Source organism: Anas platyrhynchos, chromosome 3 (genome assembly GCF_047663525.1).
Source record: "Anas platyrhynchos isolate ZD024472 breed Pekin duck chromosome 3, IASCAAS_PekinDuck_T2T, whole genome shotgun sequence".
NCBI lineage: Eukaryota > Metazoa > Chordata > Aves > Anseriformes > Anatidae > Anas > Anas platyrhynchos.
Genome location: NC_092589.1, coordinates 105,914,475 through 105,940,332, shown reverse-complemented (window position 1 = coordinate 105,940,332; position 25,858 = coordinate 105,914,475). Strand labels below are relative to the sequence as shown.

General features: G+C 38.0%; 1 protein-coding gene across 4 annotated transcripts in view; it reads left to right on the top strand.

The window, feature by feature from the left end:
* The window catches only part of ROCK2 (Rho associated coiled-coil containing protein kinase 2), a 103,034-nt gene that overhangs the window by 45,915 nt on the left and 31,261 nt on the right, over positions 1-25,858 (top strand). For all 4 annotated transcript variants that reach the window (XM_038177773.2, XM_038177774.2, XM_038177775.2 and 1 more), the window contains exons 3-6: positions 8,194-8,294; positions 15,188-15,325; positions 17,878-18,138; positions 23,587-23,731. In XM_038177773.2, coding sequence (XP_038033701.1) covers positions 8,194-8,294; positions 15,188-15,325; positions 17,878-18,138; positions 23,587-23,731 — 645 coding nt within the window. The remainder of the gene's footprint in view (positions 1-8,193; positions 8,295-15,187; positions 15,326-17,877; positions 18,139-23,586; positions 23,732-25,858) is intronic.

The following is a 25,858-nucleotide window of genomic DNA, read 5'->3' as shown; positions in this document are numbered from 1 at the left end:
TTGTCAAAAGGTTCTGACAGACCTCTGCTGAGTGGTCTGTTCGGGGAATCTGGAGCCTGCATCCCTCCTCCAGGCAGAAGGGCGGCCTGAGGCAGCTGCAGAGAGGTGTCATGGCCATTTTGTGAGTTAAGCACTCTATAATGCAAAGTAAAGGAAGTATTTTTATCCACATCGTATGACTCTTTAAAATTTGTGCAAAATGGTGCAATAATCATGACGATTTTAGTCAATTTAATCAATTCTTTCACAATACTGCTTTGAGAAGGACATTTATTTTTTACTATATTCCCAGGGATTTGAATATACCCTAATTCAAATTTACTGCAAGTCATTAGTAGAAGGTTTAATGTTTTATTGGTGGCTTATTTTAATTTGAAACGTTTACGTCTCAGATGAGACATTAATTGATACTCAGCTCAACACGTATTTTCAAGCTGAAATTCAAGTGTTAGCTCATTTCACAGAGTTAAAATTTATTAATTGCTTGTACTGTAAGAGTTTGGTATATTCTGCTTCTGTTACCACTTTGCAGAAGAAGCCTCTTCATGTGTCTGATATGCAAGAAACTTTTTTATCACCTGCTTTCCCTTATGTATGGGGTTCATGTGGCAAAGATTTGGAAGCAGGGGGGCTGCAGGGGCAGCCTTTGTGAGCAGAGCACAGCAGCTGCCCCATGTCAGATCAGAGCCAGCTCCAAAAGGGACCTGCTGCTGGCCACATCTGAGCCAGTGGGTAATGGTGAGTGGGCCTCTGGGAGAGCAGATTGAAAGATTTAAGAAAGAATAATAATAATAATAAAAAAAAGGGCAACAAAAAATACAACCTGTTGCACAATAGCAGCTGGGAGAGGAGTGAGAAATGAGAGCAAAGCAGCCCTGCCAGCCCCCAAGGTCAGTGCAGCAGGAGGGCAGGAGGTGCTCCAGGCAGGCAGCAGCAGTTCCCCTGCGGCCTGTGGAGAGGCCCCTGGTGGAGCAGGCTGTGCCCCTGCAGCCCAGGGGTCCCACATGGAGCAGATCTCCACGCTGCAGCCCATGGAGAGCCCCCACAGGAGCAGGAGGATGTGGCCTGGAGGAGGCTGTGGACCATGGAGAGCCCCCGCAGGAGCAGGCCCCGGGCCGGAGCTGCAGCCCGTGGAGAGGAGCCCACACAGGAGCAGGGGGCCTGGGGGAAGCTGCCGCCCACCCGTGGGGGACCCATGCTGGAGCAGTTTGCTCCTGGGGGATGGACCCTGTGGTATGGAGCCCTGTGGGAGCAGGGGCAGAGAGTGACTGTGAAGGAGCAGCCAAGATGAAGCGTCAGGGACTGACCACAGCCCCCATTCCCTGTTCCCCTGTGCTGCTTGTGGAGAGGAGGTGAAAGTGAGTGGATGGGGGGGGGAGGTGGTTTTAGTTTGCTTTTTGGTTTCTCACTGTTGTAGTCTGAAAGTGGTAGGCAATAAATTATTTTAATCTCCCTGTGCCGATTCTGTTTTGTCCATAACTCTAGTTGTTGAGTGGTCTCCTTGTCCTTATTTTAGCCCTTAAGCCCTTTCCATCCTATTTACTCCCCCTTTCTCTTTGAGGAGGGTGAGTCAGAGAGCAGTTGAGGTGGAGTTCAGATGCCCAAACGGGTAAAAGCCACCATGCCGTATTATTCTGTTTTCTTGCCATTTTTTCCAAAACATGGAACCAAAGCAGAGCATGTATTTATCACATGGGGCACATAAGTATTACCACTCCTTTTCAGTCTTCTAAATTGTTTTATTCTGCTGTTAGGATTCTGTTTAAACTGCTTTTTTTTCTCTGAGTATTCATGGGACAGGAAAGCATAACGTAATATCTCATTCCAAAAACAATGAGAGGAATTTCATAGTCCTCTGAGAACAAAAATTAGCTTGCTAATTTTAGAGAAGAAGCTTGAGTTTTCCAGGATGGTCTTGGTGTAATAAATCTTTCCTTTTCTTTTCCTTGCCTGTCATCTAGGCTATGACAACAGATTGAGTAAATTCTTCCAAGTCTCTTTTTCTGCCATCTGAGATTTGCTAAGTGTTGAATCATGTCTTGGTGGCTTGTGCCTTTTTCAGGCTGTCTTCCACACAGGTACTACCATAGCCTGTTAGCTGCTCTAACTTCTGGGAGAAGGAAAATTAAATAATTAAGCAACAATTTTATGGACAAAATACATTTAATTGTTGATAATCTATTGTCAAGAATAGAAGGGAACGAAGAATGGTTTTTAAGGAAGACCAAGCTGCAAAGGGAATGTTTCCATCAACACTCCTGGTACAATCCAGAAGGTCAGTTTAACTCCATAAACTGATCAACAACGTTCTATGTATTGATTCCTATTGCAGGATGAACTTCTTGCAAAACTGACATTTCTAATTCCTTCCCTTACATTTTGTTATGTCACTGAAGGTGCTATACAGTTACCAACAGAAATTGATTATGGCATTAATGCTTATCATGATTGTAACTCTGTGTTTCGTGCTTTGTGTCAGTGACACAGGCAAAATGTTGCATGCCAAGAGAAATCTTAGAAATTTAGATTTTATGTTGAGTTAATGAGCTGATTTCCCCTTTTATCTTCTCTTAGCTTCTTTAAGGTTACTACTTGCCAGGTCACTGCAGCCACCAGAGCAGGTTTGGCTCCATTTTCATTTTTAATGCTGTCATTCTGTTAAGCGTTTTCTTGGGAGAAAAGTTCCAGCACTTTGATCATTTTTGTGGCCCTCCTCTGAGCTGTGAAATATATGTTATTGTTATTAAATGGAAAATTAAAATTTGTCCATTTGGGTACATTCTGGCTTACTTTCATTAGATCAGGGATGTCTCCTCTGTGAGCCAGAGGAAGGCTACTTTCTCTTTCTGTATATTCTATTCATTTTATCTGTGGAAAACAAAATGTATCTTTCTTTTCTCTGGAGGAGATGTTAGTCTGTCTGAAGCTGAGTCCTAGTTTTTGCCCCTTCCACAAGTTGCCCAGCAGCTTGCGTTCCCCAGACACCTTTACTTAATGCATACCTACCTCAGTATTTCTGTTGTGCTTTTTGTTTTGTTTAGGGAGGGTGTGAGATTGCAGCACTTCCTGGCTGTACTTCAGCTTCAGTTCTGGCTAGACTTTTGCCCACAGCAGCAACTTTCGACTTACTATGCTTCATAGCAGTACTCTGTGATTTATTCTTACAGATCAGACATAGTCAAATTTCACTCCATTGCATTCTTAGTCCTCTATTCCTCGTATATGCACACCCCAGATCTGCCTGATACATGTTCTTTTTAACTTTCAAGGAAATAACTTGGATATGACACTTTTTTTTCTTTTTTTTTTTTTTTTTAAGGAAGGAAAGCTTACCTCTCCAGCCTCACCACCCCCAGTTTTGTACTTCTAGTTAGGTATTTATTCCATTTTCACCAGCACTTGTAACCTTCAGCTACATTCTTGCTGCCAGCTGTCAGTGACTGATCCAAACACTCTGCCCTTTCAGAAAGTGAAGCTTCGTTTGTTTAAAGGTTATAGTGCCATTTTCAAGTAGTAAATCAAAAGCTGTCTTTAAACACTCTTGCTATCTAGCATTCCTTGTCCTTCCTAATGAAGAAACCTGAATCATAGGTGATGATATTTTCACATTTTAGGAATTTTAACTCAAATGTCAGAATGCCATCTTATTCTGGGACTGGGCAGTCCATCTAGTGTCTACATTTTAAGTTGATATTTTTCTTCTGCTGGACTTCCTGTTTTTGCAAATTGATGTGTAAGATATAATCTCTGGTATCTGTGCACACAAACTGAGCTGCATGAAACCTTCTGAAATGTTTTTCTGTAGTAAAAGGATAGCGTTGGAAAGGTCTCCTGCACCTTGAGTTAGGTCGTGTTATGTGATACATGAACCAAATCATATGATTCAGCATGCTGCAGATACGACGTTGCTTCAGGGTTTCTCTGAGCTTGCCTTCCTGCAGCCTGTGTTTTGCTTCAAGTTAGTTCCATGCTTTGATTATCTATTCCCTATCTGTTAAACTTTGTGAGAAAACAGAAACTCCATCTGTATAAGTGACATCTATATAACACCCACAACATCTGTCTCTGTAGATTTTTTTTTTTTTTCAAAGATCATTAAATCTTGGAAGAGTAAGTAGTATTCTGCGTTTAACACTTCACAGGGTTGATAAAACTGGTAATTCCTCAGCTGGTACCTCATTTGATTACACACATAAAATATATACAATATATATATTTATAGATATAAAAATACGTATATCATTATATATATAATGTATTAACTGCAATGCTGATTTTTAAAGGGTTTCACTGGAACTGTATTAAAATTGTTCACAATGTTTCTGTTCTATTCTGAGAGCAGAAGTATTCGTCTGAGTTTCTGACCAGTAAGGAAGCTATGTAGATCTACACCCTACTATTACATGTTTAAATCCATGCCATCTCATCTCACACATCTCAAAACATTTGAAACATCTCAGAAACATTTGGAAATAAAATTGATGTGATTCCTCTCCCTTGTGAGATGTAACATTGTGGGCTCAAACAAGTCAGAGAACAGCATATTCTCTCTGACATGAAATCTGCTGATACTCCTTCCCTACTGCTGCTTCCTGTAAGTTTGCATTGGTCCTCCCTGTCTTGTGCCAAAGCTTCTGATTTGCATTTGAATAAGTGCATTTCCTTCTCAGACTGCAAAATCAGCTCACAGCATGAACAAAATAATAAATTTTGCATGGGAGAGCCACCGTTGCTGTTGTATACTTGCTGCCTAAGCTCTAGAAAATGGTCTCTGCATTCTCTCAACTTCTTTTCCTGTTCACACTCTGGATTCTTTCACAAGTCTTGTTGGTACACTGCATTTTGTGTGCCACAGTACTGTGAGCATTGAAAGCCAGCAGAATCATTGGACTGTAGAATGGAGCAGATTGGAAAGAACCTTTGGAGATCAGCTGGTCCAGCTCTGCTTGAAGGCAAAACAGTTTTGACATTACATCAGGTTATTCAGGGCCTTGTGCAGTTAAATTTTTAACATTTCCAAAGATGGAGAATCTGCAGTTCCCCTGGACAATCTGTACTGTGCTGATCACTTTCTTGGTGTGTTTTTTTTTCCTAGTCTGTGGGATTTCTGATGTGCCAACTCATCTGTTGCCCTTGTTCTTTCAGTCTGCACCTCTGCGAAGAGCTGGGCTCTGTAACCTTCAGCTTCTGTTTAGGCCAGCCATTTGGACTTCCCAAGCTGAATAACTCCAGCTCTTTCATCTTCTCAGTGTACATTGTGTGGTCCAACCTTTCTTGGTGGTCTTCCAGTGGGCTAGGGAGTGTTTAATTATTATTATTTTTTATTGCACTGCGGAGCCCAAATCTAGATACACCATTCCAGATGCAGTCTCACGAGTAACAACCAGGGGAAAAATCACTTCCCTTCTTCCCTCAACCTACGGGCTGGGTATTGACCAGAACAACCTGGTGGTGTCCAGTCAGTGCAAAGGCTTAATGCTCGTTCGTGTTCATTCATCCTGTTGTTCTCTAGAGCTCTCGGATCCCATTTCTCAAGCTACGTTCTGGTTGGTGGGGCTGCATCTGGAGTACTGTGTTCAGCTTTGGGCCCCTCACTACAAGAAGGACATCGAGGCCCTGGAGCATGTCCAGAGAAGGGCTACGGAGCTGGTGAAGGGCCTGGAGCACCCTACCCCCTGGGTAGGGGGACGGTTGGACCAGATGATCTTGAAGGACCCTTCCAACCTTGGTGGTTCTGTGATTCTCTTAAGAGCAGCCCTGCCCTCCACTTTGCTCCTTGCCATGTTATCAGTGAACCTTCAATGAGGAGACTGATATTATCTTCTGGACCATTAATAAAAACACTAAACAATATGGGGCAGTATCAATCCCTAACTCATCTTGTTTGGAATTAGCAACCAGTTGGACAGGTGAACCTCTGACCACTGCTTCAGCAAGTTTTCCACTAGCCGTGTAATTTCTCTTCCCAGTTTGACTGCAAAGACGCACTGAGATGCTGTGTTGAAAGCCATGCTACAGTCAAGGAAAGGACACGTACACTGTTCTTCCTTTGTCTTCCATCTTATCAGGGAAGGTGATTAAGTCCTTAATTCTGATTTCCTCTAGTGTGGCTGCCTGACATTCTGCTGTCAGCTTCAGGGAGGTGGGAGGCCTGTGAACAGGCCAGTAAAGCCTGAGCCAAAAAAAGGCACAAGAGTACCTTGATCTTCTCCATGTCCTTTGCCACTGAAGTCCTACGCCACTGGGAGCAGTGGGCCAACATTTGCATCATTCTTTCATTTATTGATAGTTTTACGGCTTTATAAAAGCTCGTTGCCCTCCATAACCCTGGTTAGTTTTCAGCTCCAGCTGAGCTTGGCTTTCCCAGTTCCATCCTCATGTGCCTGGGATATTGCTGCTGGGTATGGGGTAGCCCAGCTCAGCTTCCGTGTTCCAAACCTTTGCTTTTTGTGCTTGAGTTGAGGCAGAGGTTATCCATTCAGCTAGCGTGGCTCTCTGCCATGCCTGCTTGATTTCTAGCTAACTAGAACAGACTGTTCTTGTGCTATGAACACGTCATCTTCAAAGATCAACCCACTCCTCTGCCCTCCACTCTAGCTTCCCACAGGATCCTGCCTGTAAATCCCCTGAACAAGCTGTAGTCTGTTCTCCTGAAGTCCAGGGTCTGCTGTTTGCCCTCCTCAGTTTTCTCCGGATCTTAAATTTCACCAACTCACACTTGCTTCAGTCAAGGCTGCCATTAACTTTGTCATCCCTGGTCAGTTCTTTATGGTTTGTGAGTAACACATCAGGGTGCCTCCCTGACTGGGCTTGCTGGTCACTGGGGTTAAAAGAAATGCTCTCGATGGTCAGGAATCTCATAGATTGCTTGTAGCATGCCAGGTTGCCCTTCAGGAATATGTAGGAATGGTTAAACTATTTACCAGGTATTTGTTATCATTAACTTCCCGCTGACAATGCCATCTTTAATGTCATACTGAATTAACTGCATCTCTAATCCTTTGTTTCCTCCATTAAGTCTGAAGTCCCTTTTAATTCCTTTCTTGGGATCGAATTCCACAGTCTTTGACTGTAAACAGGTATATCACAATATACACCTCTAGTCCTCTCTGTATGTGAGACAGCTCTTCATGCAATCTCATATTTCCTGGCAGAGATCTTGCTCGAGCCAGCCCTTTTTGGCACAGTTCTGCTCTTCCTATAAGTATGTGTGAGGGCAATATCGAGACTTGTCACTTTTAAGAAAGATCACCTCTAGTATTTTGGATTACTTCCATTAGCTTTTGTCATTGTAAATAGATTTTTTTTTTAAATGCATTTAGCCAGGAGTGCATTCACTAGCATGCTGCATTTGCAAAATTAGAGTGGCTTGGACCTTGCAGTTCTTTAGAATTTGTCCAAGGTCAGAATTTCATTGACTTTCCTTCCATTGACTTTCATAGAGATTCCCACAAGTGCAAACAAATATTTATTTTTTTTAAAAAAAGAGCTTAGCTGCAGAATATTGTAACAGAGAATACTAGAACGTGATATTGTACATCTAATTTTTAGACGTGTTGGCGTATGCTACAGAAGTGGTGAACACCAAGGAGGATCTTTGTGATGACCAGTAGTTAAATAAATATACTCAATGAATTACAATATCATGAACAAATTGATCTGAAATCATATCCTAGTGTGATCTAGCCTGAAGTTGTACCTGAAGGTTACTGAGCTGTATTCCTCACCGTCTGACTGTTGTGTACAAGCTGGCTGTACCCGCAGTGCTTTTGTGTGTAACAGGGACTTGGTTCACTTGGTTCACTCCTTTGTTCTCCGTACAGTGTCCATCGATTGTGGTGACACAGCATATGGCCAGGAGTAAACGTGTGAAAATTTGAGATGGGTATCTCTGGTTCTTGTCCTTATCAGAGCCTTCCTGGAAGCTTGTTTATGATTATCAGAGGTGTAGAATGAGAACTGGCAAAATCCAAAAGAAATTTCAGTTGTTACATCTAAACAACATTCGTTGTTTTTCCAACAGAGCTTTTCTATGGTGATTCTATGGTGACTACAGATTTCAAGAATTACCAATAAGGCTCTAAACATTTGCATACAAATGTCTTATTTTGACTCTAAATGGCAAGTGTTAAAGAAAATTACTGTATTTGGTTAACACATGCATTACAACACATTTTATTTAATTTGTTTTAGATGAGAAGATTGTGGAAAAAATACGAGCTTTACAAATGAAAGCTGAAGACTATGATGTTGTTAAGGTGATTGGAAGAGGGGCCTTTGGAGAAGTACAGCTGGTAAGACTGATGATTTATTGATTAAACAGATTTATGGCTGTAGTCAAAACCCTACCCAGTCTTGCATGCTTTATATCTAAAAATGTGTTCTTACAAAGAATAGATGTTAAAGCAAAATTTCATTGTATCCTGAGGTCATTTCTATGGATAGTAAACCAATACAGTCTAAGTTTAGAATGTGATGGATTGGAAGGGAAACTTGGGAAACAGTTTGCCATACTGTCATCAGAATGAAACAGGCAGTTCATGGCAATTTGATATTTTTGGCCACAGTTATCACCATGTAATAATGTTTGAAACCCTCCAATTAAGGAATAAGCTAATAGTGCAGCAACAACAACAAAAAACTTCTTTTCGTCTTGTAATTTTGATCTTTGCATTGTATTTAACTGATATGATTTGTGTATTTTTTTTTCCATTAAGACTCTTCTCTTGACATTTTCTACCCAGTAGCCGATCCTATATATCTAATGTCAGAGATGGATTACTTTTAAAATTTATATTGCAAAGAAATTCTATGTCAAATAACAAAACAAAAAGAAGTTTTCACTGTCTGACTTAATATATCATGCACAGTTTGCATTTAATTTTGATTTGTCCTGGATTTCCATGTCATTTTGTGAGATAAGCAGCAGAAACATTTGGGCACATGAGACGGATTGATATGTCTGTTTTGAAACATGCTATAGGTGTAAGCAGCTAATGGAATCTGAGAATACCACAAACAAGTTTCCGTGAGCTAACAGGTAGCTGTGTATCACCTGATCCATGCTAATTTTCTGTGTAAGCATTTTTAGAGGATGTGAGAGATGTGAAGTAAGTCAATGGAAAGGAGAACAACTAATTTGCAGCAATTAAAGCTAGTTTACTCATTACCAGAAGGTAACAAAAACTATTTTGCTTAGGGCTTTTGACATGGAACTGGCATTTTACTGTTCTGTGCTAATTTTGTACTAAAAAGAAGGAAAAGTCATATCAATGGTAATACAAGGTATTTTTATAAAGCACAATATTTTGGAGATTTCTTGAGAAATGTTGCAAGTTGTTATATCTGCAATGCTTGTAGGAGGCACACAATGTATAATGGTAATAAATCTATTACCCATTTAACAAATTACTTGTATATTCCATACTAGTATTGGTGAAATTGGTTGGAAACATGGAAGAAATACAAGCTTTTACAACTGTTTATTTAATTTTTATTCCTTGTTTACTTTGCAGCAGTGACTTGATCAAAGTTGTGTTGTCTTAAGCAGATGCAGTTTTGAGCCTTCATTACCTATAAGTCAATATTTATCATCTCAAAATAGTTACAGCAAGTGTTGGTTATCTAATTAACAAATTAGATAAGTTGAATAGTGGATTGCATGTTGTAATGTAAATAAGGTGAAGCTTTTGCTTGCATACTCTTTCTGGCTAATTTTATAACGTGCTTTTCAAGGTAAAATGAAAAATGGAGTAGGGGAAAACGATGGCTAGCTTAACACTACTTCTGTGCCTTATGGGTAATTTGCAAGTTTAGATGTAATTCATGGGGCACTTAACAGCACTGAATCAGCAATTTTTATTTATTTATTTTATTGTTTTAAGGCAGTTTCATCCAAGTGTGGCAACATGGGAATGTAGCTCCCTCTTCCCTATTTCTTTCTGGGTCAGTTGTGCTCTGTTTCTATCAAGAAGAATTTGTGAAATACAGAGAGGGATATTTCCAAAGATGCCATTTTCAATCAAGATTTTAAAGAATTAATGGGTGTATTGCTTTTATATCTTTGCTGGCAAGAGATCAAAAACAAAACCATCAGCAGAACTCCACGTATTTGAGAAGCTACTGCTGCAGAGAGTTTTGTAAGAAAATGGTCTATTCTTACTCCTCTCTGTCTTTTCAGTGATAGTCAATTGTTTCATATTAAAGTCTTTTATTAGACATTTTTTCATTGTATATTTGCACTTAGAGCATCTACTCGAGATGCTTTTGAGATTCTCTTTTTCCATGTGCTCAAGTGGGAATCGAAGAACAATCAAGTTGTAACAACTGGAGTTCCTCTTCCATTTATTGTTGGGAGGAGATGAAAAGGGGAAGATGCCAGTAACAGAAATTGTTGGCGTTTTTTGGATGTTACGCTGACATATTTGCTGGAAGCATGCAAGAAAATTAAATTTTTAATGTGCTTCAAAAATGAAAATACATTGTTTTCTTATATACATTTCTAAGCACTTTTTTTTTTCTAAATAATTAAGTTTTGTTTTGTTTTGTTTTGTTTTTCATTTGCTTTTTGACATTTAATTTTCATGTTCTTAATTTGTTCTGGCTTAGAAGGAAAACCTTTTTTTTTCCTCTTAATGTACTGTATCATGCATACCTTTGTAAAATTTTAAAGTAGAAATTGTTCACAGTGCACATACTTCAGCTACGTAGTTCAAGTGGTCTGAAGACAAACTTCAGTTCTCATTTGCTTAATATTTATAATGTAATGTTGAAACACACAGTAACTTGGTCATACATGACCAAAATAGTTATTATTTTTTAAGCAGGTGCTTGAAGCCCCAAAATAAAAAAAGCTAAAAAATGGTTGGTACTGAAAGGAAATCTCTTTGTGTTCATATAGAGCTCTTTTGTACTTCATGCCAACTTAAAAGAGCATTGTTTTTCTGGAATGTAAACATAGAAGTAGAAACCATGATGTTGTATTGTCTTACAGCTAAAAAGCAATGGGTTAATAAATACAACTGTACATCTGAACTAATATTAGCTGGTGATGAGGGCATACATACCTAGATGTTTTGCCTCATAAGGTATGATACAAGTTTAAACTATTGAGCTAAGCTTTATCTATTTCTACTCCATTCTTAATGTTAACACCACAGTCGCAGATGATGGATTTGCAGTAATCAAAATATTTTGCAACACATTCTGTGATCAAAATAGAAATTTGTTTCACTGGGGGCTACAGAAAGAACCATAAATAAAATGTGCTTGAGTATGAGTTAAATTCATGATTGTCATGTTATCAGTGCCTGCCATTTGTGCATAAAGTTATGTAGAACAAATATTTTTTAAATATTTGTCCTATTTAAATAAAGCAAGACAAAAAATGAGCATGTTAACATATAGCATAGAATAACCAGCTGTGACTGCCTTCATGTAATTTTTTTCTTCCCCCAAGCTTTCTGCTTCACAATGGCATTTTCTTGTGAAACAAGCAGAGCATAGAGATCAACTTCACAGATTATAAAGAAAGAAAAACATTTTTTGCTGTTGTATGTTATAGCTAGATTTTAAAAAAGAAAAAACAAAAGCCTTGATTTCCCCCCAACACACACAAATTCAGTCCGGTAAAGAGAGAGCAGATGACGCTGGTCTGAGCATCTGATTTTGGTGGAAAAGCAATTTCCGAGGACTTGAGAAGTATTAAACTCGACTCTTGTCCTCTGTCCTTCTTCTTTGCTGGGTCTGTAGTGGTGAAGAAAACTAAGAAATCCCTGTCTGCAGCCAGATCTCTTCTCATACGTAGTGGTGCGAATAAAAGTGACTGGTGTCTAGGCCAGACATAAAAATCGAATTATGGTGCTTAATTTGTCGCTCGTGGTTCATGCAGAAACAGCAATTAATGAAAGCACATCCTGAGTACCTCTTTTGTTTTTACTTTAGGAAAAATCCTCTTGATTTGAAATCAAAACTTCTCAGTTCCTTTGCCCAGGTCTGATTACACGGTACTGTAACACTGCAGTGACGCAGCAGGCTGACGTGGTCGTATGCTGGAACAGAAAACTAACAACTAAATCCTTCTGGTGTTGGGGTAGTAAAGGATGCTCTGGGTGACAGTCTACACGGTGTGATTTAGTGTTGCAAACCAGTGGTTGTCATAGCATATGTAACCAGGTGCTGGTTTAGTCTTTTCCAGGAAATGCTTTCTCTATGAGGCTTTGTTCCCCAAACGCTGCTGATGTTGAAGTGCATATAAAGCAGTCGTGGTCTCTTAACCAAAAGTTTATCAGGATGTGAACTTCAGGACCCTATCTGCAGTAATTTCCTATGGCTCTATTAAATAATTTAGAATATTCAAAACGTGAGGGTTAAATTCACAACTTCACTCTAGGATTTTCATTTCTTTAATGGTAGAAGAGTTGGTACCATTATCAGTCCACACTACATACTTCCGTTGTTTTATTTGCCTACAGATTATCATCTGATGTGAATGCTGTAGAAATTATGGATGCATTTTGTGCATTTTCTGAAAGTCCTGCATTGATGTGATTTTTTGTCTGTCAATGACGAGGCAGAGTAGAGGGAAATTCTCATTCCTTAATGTATTTTAGGAGTTAAATGAGGCCATGTTACTTTATGCTGATGGCATGAAGGGATTTTCCTACCTATTTTGAGTGTTACACTGGTGAGCTGCAGTTTAAATTTGGCAGTTCATTTAACCAGTTGGAAGAAAATGAAACATCATGACAGTTTAATACACGAACAATCTGCTATACGAGCCAATATATGTATGTACAAATATAGCTCTTGGGTGAAGAGCCCAGTGGCGAACATCTAAACAGGCTGTCTTCAGTAGCCATGGTAGTGATATAAGAAGTAATATAATTGCTAGGTCTGTTCAGCTGCGAAGCAAGCCAACACAGTCAGCCTTTGGATGTGCCAGAAGAAACCTATCTTGAATTTTCTCAAGAAATAAATTAGTCAAATAATAACCCAATGTCACTACTTTAGAGAGGTGCAAGAGTTTCTTTTGCTCCTCCTATGCATGACCCTTCTTTGGGGTGTACTGACTACTGGAGTCTTTTTCTCTAAGTAGTTGGAGATAATTGTTTCTGTAAATGAAGGCAGCTATAATAAACTACACCCAAGCACGAGTACACGATGAATTTAGGAACCATAAACTACTAAAATGCCTTACAGAGATGTATATGCAGGTTCACAGAAAATGCTTCTGCAATTAACCAAGATTTTCTTTGAGGTTTCTTGTTGCTGAGTTCCTTCTGTTTTTGAACAGGATTACAAAAGCTCACGTTATGGAGTGTAGTTTGTGGTGTACCACCAATTCTTTGTAAATACTTCCATCAGGGATTAGAAAATGGGAGGAAGGTAGTTTTCAACATTTTCTTGTAAGACATGTTCACTCACAGGTTAATTGTTAATGTTCGTAGCATGCAGGTGACGCGTTTCTGTCTTAGGGTTTGGCTGGAGGTTTTTTGACTTAGTTATGCAGAAAGTTGTTGGTCAGTGTTAAACTGTGCAGGGTGTTGACATTAAAATTTTTGTACACGTTTCTTGAAAGCAAAAAGACCCAATTTCAAGAACTGTAAATTGATAGGTAATCCTGTTTCTATACATGTTTTCATTTCTTCTAAGATTTTACTTTCTTAATTAATTTTTAACCTAATATTTTACCTGTTTCTACAAATCATTCCTTTTAGCTTGAGCAACAAGCTCAAGCTTATGGCTCCTCAGGAGCAGGAGGCTGATGCTCCCGTGTTTGTACACCACATAAGTGCTTCTCTGAAGCTTTGCACTGCAGTTATAATGAACCTGAAGTCACTCAATTTGTACAGGAAAAGAGCTTATTGAACATTATTTCAAGAATCATGATTAAACTTGGACATTGCATCAAACTAACAGGGTGGGTAATATGATTTATTTTACTACACATTAGGTTTTAAAATGAAACACAAAGGCTTTACCGTTTGGTTCTGATGTCACAAATTAGGCCAACTTAATTTTCTTTTTTTTTTTTTAATGCATAAAATATGCCAAAACTTAAGATATAGTTAATTTATGATTTCTGCTGACTCAGACATCTCATAGATGAATAGTCCTCACCTTGATTTCTGCAAGAAACACTTGTAAATGTTACAACAGTGGCCCTTTAGTAGTTGTTTCATTAGTAACATAAATCGAATATTTCACTAACAGGATAATGCCTTTACAGTCTGTCATAAGGATTTTCTTTCATGTCCATATTCAGATGAAGTTTTCCAAAATATTTTCAGATTTGGTGATAAAAGTTTTAATTTCAGTTTTCTAACAAGATCCATATTACTAATTTCACACCATTTGAAATGAATTTAAAAACAAGAAAAGAAATAACAGTGTTTTCATGAAAACATAATAGATGGAAGAATCTGAAGTGGACTGCTTGCAGAATTTCTAACAGATTAATGAAACAGAGATAGTGTTCAGAATAAGAAGTTGTAAACAGAGTTGCCTTTTTTTCTTCTTACGTGATGAAACTTTTAAAGGGAGCATAGAAAAGCATTTTCTTTTTCTTCTGTAAAAATAATCATTTTCTTTTTTTTTTCTTTTTTTCTAGTACTCTGGTGATTTGAAGTAGGCGTATTCACTCAGAAAATGTTAGGAGCAGTCTTGCTCTTTATGGGAAGGTGGCACATTTTGGATTCTAAGAAAATCTTTTAGCAGTTTCAATTGGATTAAGCAGGCTACTGAAGACAGCCCTCATTTTTATGGTCATAGCCATATTAACAAAGAACATATGTTTGTGCATCAGTGCATCTTCAGTAAAAAGCAGACACCCCAGAGTCTGCAGCCCTGGGGCACGTCCTTCCTGTGGCCCCACAACTCTTCCTCTGGGGTTGCAGCAGCAGCTGCAGCAGTTGGCCAGGCTCTGGCATATCTTCCTTTGCTTGGCATCCGTGTTTCTTCCCTACTATGTTTTTTGGAGCAGCTGTCAGGTTTTTCTTTCCAGGTTTAGAAGTACTCAAGTTCTTACTGTGTAAGTTGGATATATGAAGATCTGGAGGCATCACATCCCAACAAACAGTTTGCAGCTAGGAGAAATTTGCTATGTTGGTACTCGATTTTTTGATTATTATCATTTTATTTTTCGAGACATACTGAAAAAGTTGGTTTGCTTCTTCTCAACTAACAGGTTCGCCATAAAATGACACAGAAGGTTTACGCAATGAAGCTACTTAGTAAATTTGAAATGATCAAGAGATCAGATTCAGCCTTTTTCTGGGAAGAGAGAGATATCATGGCCTTCGCCAACAGTCCATGGGTGGTTCAGGTAAGGAAGAAATGTAAGAGTAAAATAATAATATTAAAGCCATAAATCATTCCTAGTCTTGAGCTGCCTTTGACTTTACCAAATTGAATGGTTTAGATTCAGATCGTACTTTTTAAAGATGCGTGTTTCAGTGAGTTTTGTGCGTGTGGTTATGTTAGGACATAGACTAACTTGTATTTTGGTCACTAAAATGCATCATAAAATTGAATTAAACAGAATTTTAAGTATCCAGAAATAACAGAATTAAGTATCCAAATGATTACTGGGAATAACAGGGAGATAAGAGAAGTTATAGTTCCAGCTAGAAAAAAATCTGTATTGGAATATAGTAACAAATGCCAGCATTATTTCCAGGCTTTCTTGATGATACGGTCAGTTGATAACAATAAATTGGTATTATGAGTGCCTGAAGAAATTTCTGGCTTTTAAGTTGAGATGTGCTAGGTGGATGAGTTCACACTCCTGGTGTCCTGCAAGATGGGAGATTATAACAGTTTTTGTTTGCTTGAAACCATCGTTTCTTTGGTGGTCAGTTGCCACTTCTCAGCTCAGAAGTAATATCATCCAGCTGATGGAGAGTTGACTTCTTCAGCTGTCTGTTGCTTGCAACTGTCTCATGGTATTCATTATCATGTTGGTAAAATGGATTATCCTTTTGGGAAGAATTAGTGCTAAATACTGCAGTTTGTTATAATTGGTAGACTACACAGATTAATAAAATGCATAGTGAAAGTATATGTTTAGGGAAAAGTATTACTAATATATTTTGTTAAATAATTAATACATTTAAGTCTTCTCAGTTACATTGCTATGCTTCTGTATTTTTAGAAAGTAAAAACAGGCCTTAAGCTTTCCATGTATTTTTCATAATATTTTATATCATGCCTGCAAGCAATGTTTCACTTTTTTTTTTTTTGCATTTAGATGTTTTGCTCTTCTGAGCATATTCTGTGTTCTTGTCTGTATTCAGGCGACATACTTAACAGAACAGATGATTTATTTATTACTTTGGTTTTGTTCTAGTGACAAAAGTTGTCTAGAAGTATTTTTATTTTTTTACAGTTGAACTGAATGATCATGCAGTTGAAAGAAAATGTCTGACTATTATCACAGGAAAGGGTATTGCATGATATTTACATGTGTATGTATATTTATAAATGGAAAATGTCAACTGTGTTATAGTTGCAATTGTGCTTTCTGTGATGAAGTGTATCGAGTGATATATTTAGCTATTGTGGTCCAGGGGGGTTGGAGCCGGTTTTAAGAAAATGAAGAAAATGTAGGTCCCGCTCTCAGAGCTAGAAACTGGGACAGATCACACTGCTTTTCTGTGTCTTCTTCTTTGTGTGTGGGGAAAAAAAAACACAGGTGAAAGCAGAGCCCTAGATACTGATGCTTTTATGAAATCTCTAGAGAACAATAGTGAAAGTGCTGTATAAAGGCATAGTGTTATTTATCGTTGTGTTAAATTAATGCCTTTAGGTATGGGAATATAGGCCCTATTTTGGATTTTAATTTAGACTTTAACGATTAAATACATGATCACATTATGTATTGTGTATACTATCTATATGTATGCGTGAAAAGTAATACACAGTAAATTTTACTATGAAGGTCAAATCTCTGTAATAAATTTCCTATCTTTCTGGGTTCCTTGTCCTCCACAGACTCCCTAGTTCTGATTTCTTCCTTTCCATTCATCTTTTTTTATTGCCTTTGAACTTTGTGTGAGTACATGTAACTTGAAGATGTGAATAATTTTAGTTTTTAATGAGCAATATTCTCTGAGAAAGTGACAGTGATTCTTTTTGCTGCTTTAGGTCATTTTCAGACCTGGTGATTGCTGAGTGAAATTCTATAAAACTTCAATGCTCTAGGTCTTTTAAAAAGACTAAACGTATCTTAACTATCATGCCAGTTGGAAACACAGTAGCTGTAATGCATGCCAAACAGTTAATTTCATTGTTAAGAATAATTTATTTACATTTTATTATTATCATGTTATTTCTGTTCTCATTTTTGTTCTCATTTCAGTATACATGTTGTTTGAGGATAAAATCAGTATTGACAGTTTTTGTTTTTGTTTTGTTTTGTTTTTGTAAATATACATAGAAATGTTACACATATATATGTTTATAGTATATGAAATTCAGAAAGTGTGTAAAATACTCTTCACTGTTGAGCTATTTTCAAATCCTTACAAGGTACCCCCTTTCTCAGATTTAATATTTGGCATATTGATTCATAGTGATGCTTCTTAATGCCAAGAAACATGGAGATTTACATAGTCATGCCACTGAAATAACAGGGAAATCTTTTTTATTTCCTTAAAAATGAAATTGAGAGTTTTCAAAGCTCACTAAATTTCAAACTACTGCAATAATTAATAGGAAATAAAGATGATTTGAATATATAAAATAAAGTTATTTTACATCCTTGAAAATGTATGCTCAAGCTTAATGCAACTTGAAGTATTCAAGTACTTTATTATTTTTCCCAGCTGTCTCTGAAAAGTAATTGCTCCTTTTTTTTGTTGTTTTTCTATGTTGCAGCTTTTTTGTGCCTTTCAAGATGACAAATACTTGTATATGGTAATGGAATACATGCCAGGAGGAGATCTTGTAAACCTTATGAGCAATTACGATGTGCCTGAGAAATGGGCCAAGTTCTATACGGCTGAAGTTGTTCTTGCTCTTGATGCAATTCACTCCATGGGCTTGATACACAGAGATGTGAAGCCTGACAACATGCTTTTAGATAAATATGGGCATCTGAAGCTGGCAGACTTTGGCACTTGCATGAAAATGGATGAAGTAAGTATGCAACTGAATAATATATCATTTATAAACTGTAATTCTAGGGATATTTTCTTATGAGTTACAACACCCAAAGGAATACTTATCAAATGGTCCACTTGGTTGGAAAGCTGTTCCTTGTCTCCTAGTTTTAAATACCACGATACTTTAAATAGTGTAACATTCTCTATAACAAACTGTTTTGGCACATGGAATAAGGAAATAAACTTACTTTTTGTTATTTTTGAAAGCATGCGTGTTTATGAATTTCTGAGGTTCATCTTTTTGCCAAATGTCTGAAAAGCTTATGAGACAACTCCTAGTTTCAACATTAGTAACCTTGGAACAGTTCATAAGCTGACAGTTTTCTATAAATGAAATGATTTTATAGGCAAGGTAACATTCTTTTATATATATATATATTTTTTTTTTTTTACTAGGTCCAATTGTTCTCATAGCATCCTCTAGTGGTCATTAAAATGAGGTCACAGTAAGGCAGGAGTGGAATGTGATCTACTGATTAAAATTTATGTTTGCTATTAGTCAAAATGTCATATTTTAGCTGTCTAGATTGTATCATGTACAGTCAAATACAGTTTTCTAATGAAGTTGCGTAAGAATAGCTATTGTATTTTTAACAAGATGTACTACTTTGTATTATTAAAGGAGACATAGAAATAAAACTATCTTTAATAGTTTGCACAAATCTTCCCTGACAAACAGTGTCAGGCAATTTACATGATACATTCTTCCTATGAAATTATAACATACTCAAAAACTTGTATGAATGTATGTTATCATTTGCTTGAAAGATTTCTATGTTAATGTTGGCAAGGATGATTCTTTTTCAGCTTATTTGCTTTAATGTGTTAGATTCTGTATTATTTAGGTAGTGCTTGGTATAGTTTCTGAAATCTACTTAATTTGCATTTGCATTGTTAAGTTAGTATCTATTCAGCTGTATCTAGAAATGCTGTCATTTTTTTTTTTCCCCTTCAAGTGACAATATATTACTCTTGAACAAACACATCTGTTTATTGAGATTCAATAGTCTGTTTAGTTTGGCTGATACTGTAGTTGTTATTCCAAAGACATACAGATTGTTTACCTCCACTTTTGTTATTTAGCTGCCTGTAGGGGACAGCCTTTATTTTAACTGGAAAAGTCAAAAGTAGTATTTGATCTCTTAATACAGTCTTTAGATTATCCTTCATTTTGAGCCAATAAAAAAGCTTCAAAAAGTTCAAAACACTTAGGTATAAAAAAAGGTAATCACTTCTGCTATGTTAGGGAGCCCAGAATTTGTGCACAAACTTTTTTTTTTCTTCTTTGTTTTGTTTTTGTCTAAAAGCATGGAATACTAAAATGTGGGTGATCATGCTATAAAAGTGAGAATTGCATGCACAACTCATAAAAAGCTATAGCAAGCTCCAGTTTGGACTGGGCATCATCAGTGAACTGGTGATCTCTTGAAGAAGTTAATTTTTAATGGGCTACATTTTAAGTTCCTCATGTTTCTCAGACTCAGTGGAATGGCAAAAATATTTTATACAGGAAGCTTTAGAAGTTGAGAGGCTCTGGACTGTCTCCAAATCTCATGCTACTTCTTACAAAACATGAACACATCCCAGCTGTGTAAATATAATATTGATGTTGGCAGGATGATTTCTAGAAAATATATGCTTACCCAACACTTATTTATTTTCTCTGACTTGGAGTTCTTTTAGCAGTTGTACATATTAGCATCTTCCTCACACTGTTGAGAGCTGAGGAAAATTCTGCTTCAATTTTTGTGGGAGACACAGTTTGGAAGGGAGACTTTTTTGATACTTGCTGTGGAATTGAAATGAGTGTTAAGTTGTGCAGGCCACTCCGGACACTTGAAGCAGAATTCCTCCTTACCAGATTGTGGAAAGAATTGCTAAGTCTCTTAGTGATGTTTTCCAACATGAAAGGAACCGATCTCTTTATGTAACTTGGTTGTGATGTTTTCTTGGTGGGAATGTTGTGTTGTTTTTTTTTTAATCTGCAACAAGGTGAATATCTGTAATTGAATAAAAGATGGAGTTAGCCTCAGAGGTTTAGTAGGAATTGTAGTTCCTTTTGGTACGTAGGTATTGAAAAGAAGCCTGGTGCATGTTTCACCAGATGCTATTCTTCGGGTTTGCTGCAATTACTAAACTAGGCAGTAGCACGGTTGACTACTGTAGGTGTTGCAGAGCCAGAAACTGCTAGTGCTGCCTGGCTCAGTACGTAGCTCTGGCTTGTGCTAACTGTGCTTTCAGGACAGCACAGGCTTAGAAAAGAGATGTGACTGAAAGAGGAACCATTTATCACTTGGGATTATTGCCTCGGCTCGGATAGCTTAGCTGAAAGAAGAAATGCTCGTCTTCTTAGAACCTGGCATATTTCACAGAATAACACAGTACAATGGCTGAGGTTGAAGGGGACCTCTGGAGGTCATCTGGTCCAGCCTCCCTGCTAAGCAGGACACCGATTTCTCCTTGATGCTCCTCCAAGACTCTGCTGGATCCTTCTTGCTTCAGTTTGTTGTCTGCAGCCTGAGGGTAGTATTAACACCTGATCTGCATTGTCCTAACATGTCCGCACCAGCACGCTCCAGCTCTTGTTTGCTGATAAGAAATTCATGAGGGAATGAAAGTCTAATTCTCAGCCTTGGTCCAAGTCAGCAACTCATTCGGGTCTGGCTGAGGATGAAACCAGAACTGCTTTTCCTTCAGCAGTGTAATGGTTTTGTACGATCGGTCCTAGGAAACACAGCAGCCTCACAGCCAAATCTTCACATGCTGTGAGAACATACTGTCTTGTTGACAACTTCTTTTTTTGGTTGTTTGGTTTTGTGGTGTTTTTTTTTTTTTTTTTTTAAGCCCTTCACTGCACATCTGTCACATAGCTGCGGGAGCTTCCCTCAGATGGGCTTCCAAGATCCACCCTGATCTTTGGAGGTGGTGAGAAAAGTCTCAGGAAAAACGCCAGCCTGAGACTACTGAGAGGAAGTTCAGTATCAGAACTGCTATAAATAAGTGTGGTGTTTGGCATAAAGCATCAGCTTAGGATTTGAAACACGGGAGTAGCACTTTGTCCAGAGAAAACGGCCCCCTTCAGATCTCTCCTCAGCTGATGAAATACAGAAGGCAGAAGCCATCTCACAGAATGTACAGAATGTCAAGATGTCATGGAGCGCACAGAGAGGACTTCCCTGTTTACTCGGCTTAGATGCCAGAGATCACAGAAGCTGGTCCGACCATGGTAGTAAGAGTACCCAGTACTTAAAAATACATACAGGACAACACCCAAGTTTCTAGTCAAGTGATAATGCATTTTTAGATTGGCTCCTGAGACAGACAGTAGCAAGTTCTGTGGGGAGAAAGCGTAACCAACACCACATGGTTAAGAGAAATACAGCCCTCTGAAAGCTGATGTTAGCACACAGAGCCCTTTTGTTTTGCCTGGAGAAATATTTTTGTTTGTTTGATTTGTTCTTTGACATCTTGTCTGAAAACTAAAGGCCTTGCAAAGTGGAATTCTTCAGTATCTATAACGTCATTGACAAGAAGCTTTCTTGTCGCCACCTACCAGCCATCAGACTTGGGTAGGGCCGCCTTTTCCTCATAAAACATTAACATGTATAAAATATTAAAAAGTGTTCTTGTTTTGCTGTATTAATTACAGACGAATGGGAAATGGGGTGTCATTAAGTGCTTAGGTGTCGAGGTGATGCAGCTGGTCTTGTGACTGAAGCTGCAGTCCTCAGAGAAACCTCTCAGCGCTGTTGTGGTGACACTGTATTTAACGAAGCTTCTTACCTGGGGGACGGATTCAGGTGGCTTCAGCCAGGCTTCACCGAGGGAAGGCAGAGACATTCCCTTGTTGTAATTTTGCATTTGGGTAAGGAAGGCGTAGACGTGCACCAGTGCTGGAGGCTGTTGCCTCATTAAGATGCCGCAGCCCTACTCGCCTGAGTGCTGTTAGAAGCAGGACGACAACGTAATTGTTCTCCTCTTGTGCCAGATCCGTTTTTGAGTGTTCTTGGCTTTAGATTTTTGGAGCCTTTGGGCGTTAGCTTATTTTCCAGTGTTATTTCCATAATGCCATTTAATGTAGAATGCAATATTTTTCTTTGTCCAAAGAATGCATTAGCTCCTCTAAAATGAATTGCTTCGTTTTCTTAGCCCAGGATGATCAAGTGGAGTGCTTTTATCTGGCTTATAGTTCAGGAAACAGAAGTTAGCCTGCTCTTCATTCTGGAACCGAAAAATTAAACTTCCTTTACATTTGAGCTTCAGCATGGAGTTGTAGAGGAAGATAAGCATTTACAGGGAAGAGATCTTCAGTACTCCCTAAGTCTCTGCAGTATTTAATTACCACATTAGTGTTTTGGCCTACTGGTTCATGACTTTCCAGGATCCTGTTTTCGTACATAAATAAAATTTCCCGGCAGTTTGTATTGCATGTGAAAAGAAATACTGTAATTTGGTATCTAATTTTTCCACGTATAGATAGTTCCAAAAGCAAAATTGATTCTTTTCATTTCTTTAGATATGGATTTTGGCTTCAGTTGTTCCTACTGATACTGTGTATTAACATTCAGCCAGAGGTGATGGCAAAATGCACAGAGAACTTTGTATGCTAACTTGGAAAAAACTTGAGGCTGAGTGACATAGTAAAAGACGAATGTATTTTTGGTACTTCTTTAGCTTCATCCAGGATTTTATTTCATTCACCCATCTGGTCTCTCTGGAATGAATGCAATGAATTTCATTAAAGGAAATAAGGCTTGTAAGTTTGAACCAGCATGCTGGCAGATCTGGTGTTATTTCTGCATCACTTAGCCCCTGCCTTTGTAGTCTGTCAGTGTGAAGCAAAGAGGATAAAGAATCACTCCATTAGTGGATATGTTAATAAAAATCACTTAGTTATATTTTACTTTATTTTCCTTAAAACTTTTTGCTGTTCTTTAAACATAGTTTTAACTTTTTTCTAAGTAAAAAAAAAAAGGCATTACTGTAATAATTTACCAATAAGTTGCTGAATTGTTTGAATTACACAAAAATGTTATGTACCTGCTTTGCAGGGCCTAACTCATCTAATCAAAACTATTCGGAAACTTGTCTGTGAATTTAGTGAGATAAGGAGCAGTCCAATATAGCATGTATTTGTTCATATTGTAAACAAGAGTAAAATCACAAAACTTTTCAAATTTTGAGATGTATTTATTAAGGAGAGGCGAGCAGATAATCAGGATTTCTCATTCCAGTCCATATTGCTTTTGGAGTAAAAAACAGAAGCTTTCAAACGTGTACCTCAAACCAAGTGTTCTGGGTTATATTTGTTTTTGTTTTTTTTTAATTATATTTTCCTGGTTAACAATAAGCTAGCTGCAGTTTTGTGTGAAGACTCAGCAGTATTTCTAATAGAGCTGTTTGACTTGCTGCTCTTGCACAGACAGGCATGGTGCGCTGTGACACGGCTGTTGGAACCCCCGACTACATATCCCCTGAAGTCTTGAAATCTCAAGGGGGCGATGGCTATTACGGACGGGAATGTGACTGGTGGTCTGTAGGAGTTTTCCTTTTTGAGATGCTAGTTGGTAAGTAGCAATTTCTTTCTGCTAATAACATTGGCATTTAGTCTTTACTGTGCCTTCAGATGTGCTTTGTTGCCAGGGGGCTGGTTGTGCGTCATTATCTCACAGCTTCTGGCTTCTGCCTGGTGTGGTTGTTTCATTCCTGTGCCCTGGGCTTCCTGTCACTCTTCTGCTGCGACAGCTGTTTGGGTGCTTGCACAGCGATTAGTTCCCTGACTTGGTTCTGCTTAAAACTAATTCTTAGGATAGTTTTTGACTTGGATCAGCTACCTCACAATCTCAATAAATGCTTGTCCCATCTTTGGGGCAGCATTGAGATGTCAGGGATGCAGAGATGGGAAAAGAGTGGGAAGGGCAAGACTGTTTGGTTTGTTTGATCGTTTTCATGGTTGTTTTATTTTGTTTTGTTTGTATTTGGTTTGGTTTGTTTTTTCCCTCTTCTCCCAGCAATTGCTTCTGTTATGTCAAAATGACTATGGAAGTGTAGCTTAATTCTTTCGTTTGTGCTTGGGTCAGGATTTTCCAATAAAGCAAACTGGACTGCTATGGCAACTAACATAGAATATAATCTGTTAAAGAGATGAGTCATCTGTGATTTAAAATACACTGAAGATCAGTATTATAGTCTGATTATAGAAGGATGGAATTGAGCATATAATTACTCAAAATTCAAATCAGCATGTTCTGGGAATGTTGCAGATCTGATGTTTCTGGCACACTGAGCCAGGAAAACATTTCAATATATGCTGCTATTGAAATCTCCATGCCTTTGGGAATTAAGGCATTTTGATATACAAAAAGTATATTTTTAATTATTAATCTCATAAACAATTTTAGCAATAAATAGAATTCTTCTGTATTAAAATACTGGACATAGCTGCTCAGAAATGTTTTTTCAGAACTTCATTTTTTCCTGTATCTTAAGAGGATGCTCACCTTTTCATCCCTCTAGCAAAAACATTTTTTGATGTGGAAGTGAAGAGGTACAGTTTTTACAGAAGCTTGGTTATGTAAGGGATCCTATACATGCTTAGGACAGAAATCCATCTGAATTTCACTGCATCACTGTGGCTTTATTCCAGGCTTTAGGTAATTTAAGTTTAAGTGTTTTATTTGGTGTAGTTTTTCATTAAGTTTGGAGTTGTGTGTTGAAAAATTCCTAACATTTCAGAGGTCTCATGTATTTTTCCTACCAAAGGCTATCTTGTTATAATATTTGAACCTACACTATTTTTACTACTTTTTTTTTTTTCTTTACTACTCAACATCATTTTTATTGTGTATATTCTAGACTGCAATCTCTGCTTTCGTTGAGGCTATGATTTTTAGACACTTTTTCTGACGGGAGTTAAATCATGGCATTGTTTCTGTTTTGGTTTTAGCCATGTCATACTACTACATGTGATTAACACTGTACCCTTTCTGCTGAACTCTCTGTCTTCATTCTTTGAGCTTCTCGTGCCCCCACCCCCCTTTTTTTTTTTGCAGTTAATCTGAGCCTCCCTGCCTCTGAAGAGGATATGTGATTTACTATCCATGCAGTCTTTTTGAAATGTTAAAACCTGCTTCACCTTCATACTGAAAATTACAGAGCCTGGTTATGCCCTGTAATTTGTTTGTTTATTTGTTGTTCTACAGTCATCATCTTATTCTAACTCAGTTGTATTTCCTGTCTACCAGCACCAACATGATTTCCTTCAGTGGCTTTGTTTACAAACACAGTATTTGAGGCTCATGTGACATCCATTTGATAGTGTCTGAATCGAGATGCTGCTCCTCTCAGATAACCTTTTAATTTTCTTGGTTCTTGTATTTGAACTATTCAAGACAAATCTACTCCCACGTGCATATTGTTATGAAACAGACACCTATAATAAGATGGCTTGGAGTGTTTGATAGTGGCTAGCTGACTTTTGAAACCCTTATCACTTCTATTATCATAGAATCTGAATCATTAAGGTTGGAAAATACTTCCAAGATCATCTGGTCCAACCATCACCCTACCACCAACATCACCCACTAAACCATGTCCCTAAGCACCACGTCCAACCTTTCCTTGAACACCCCCAGGGACATTGACTCCACCACCTCCCTGAGCAACCCCTTCCAATTTTAACCACTTTTTCTAAG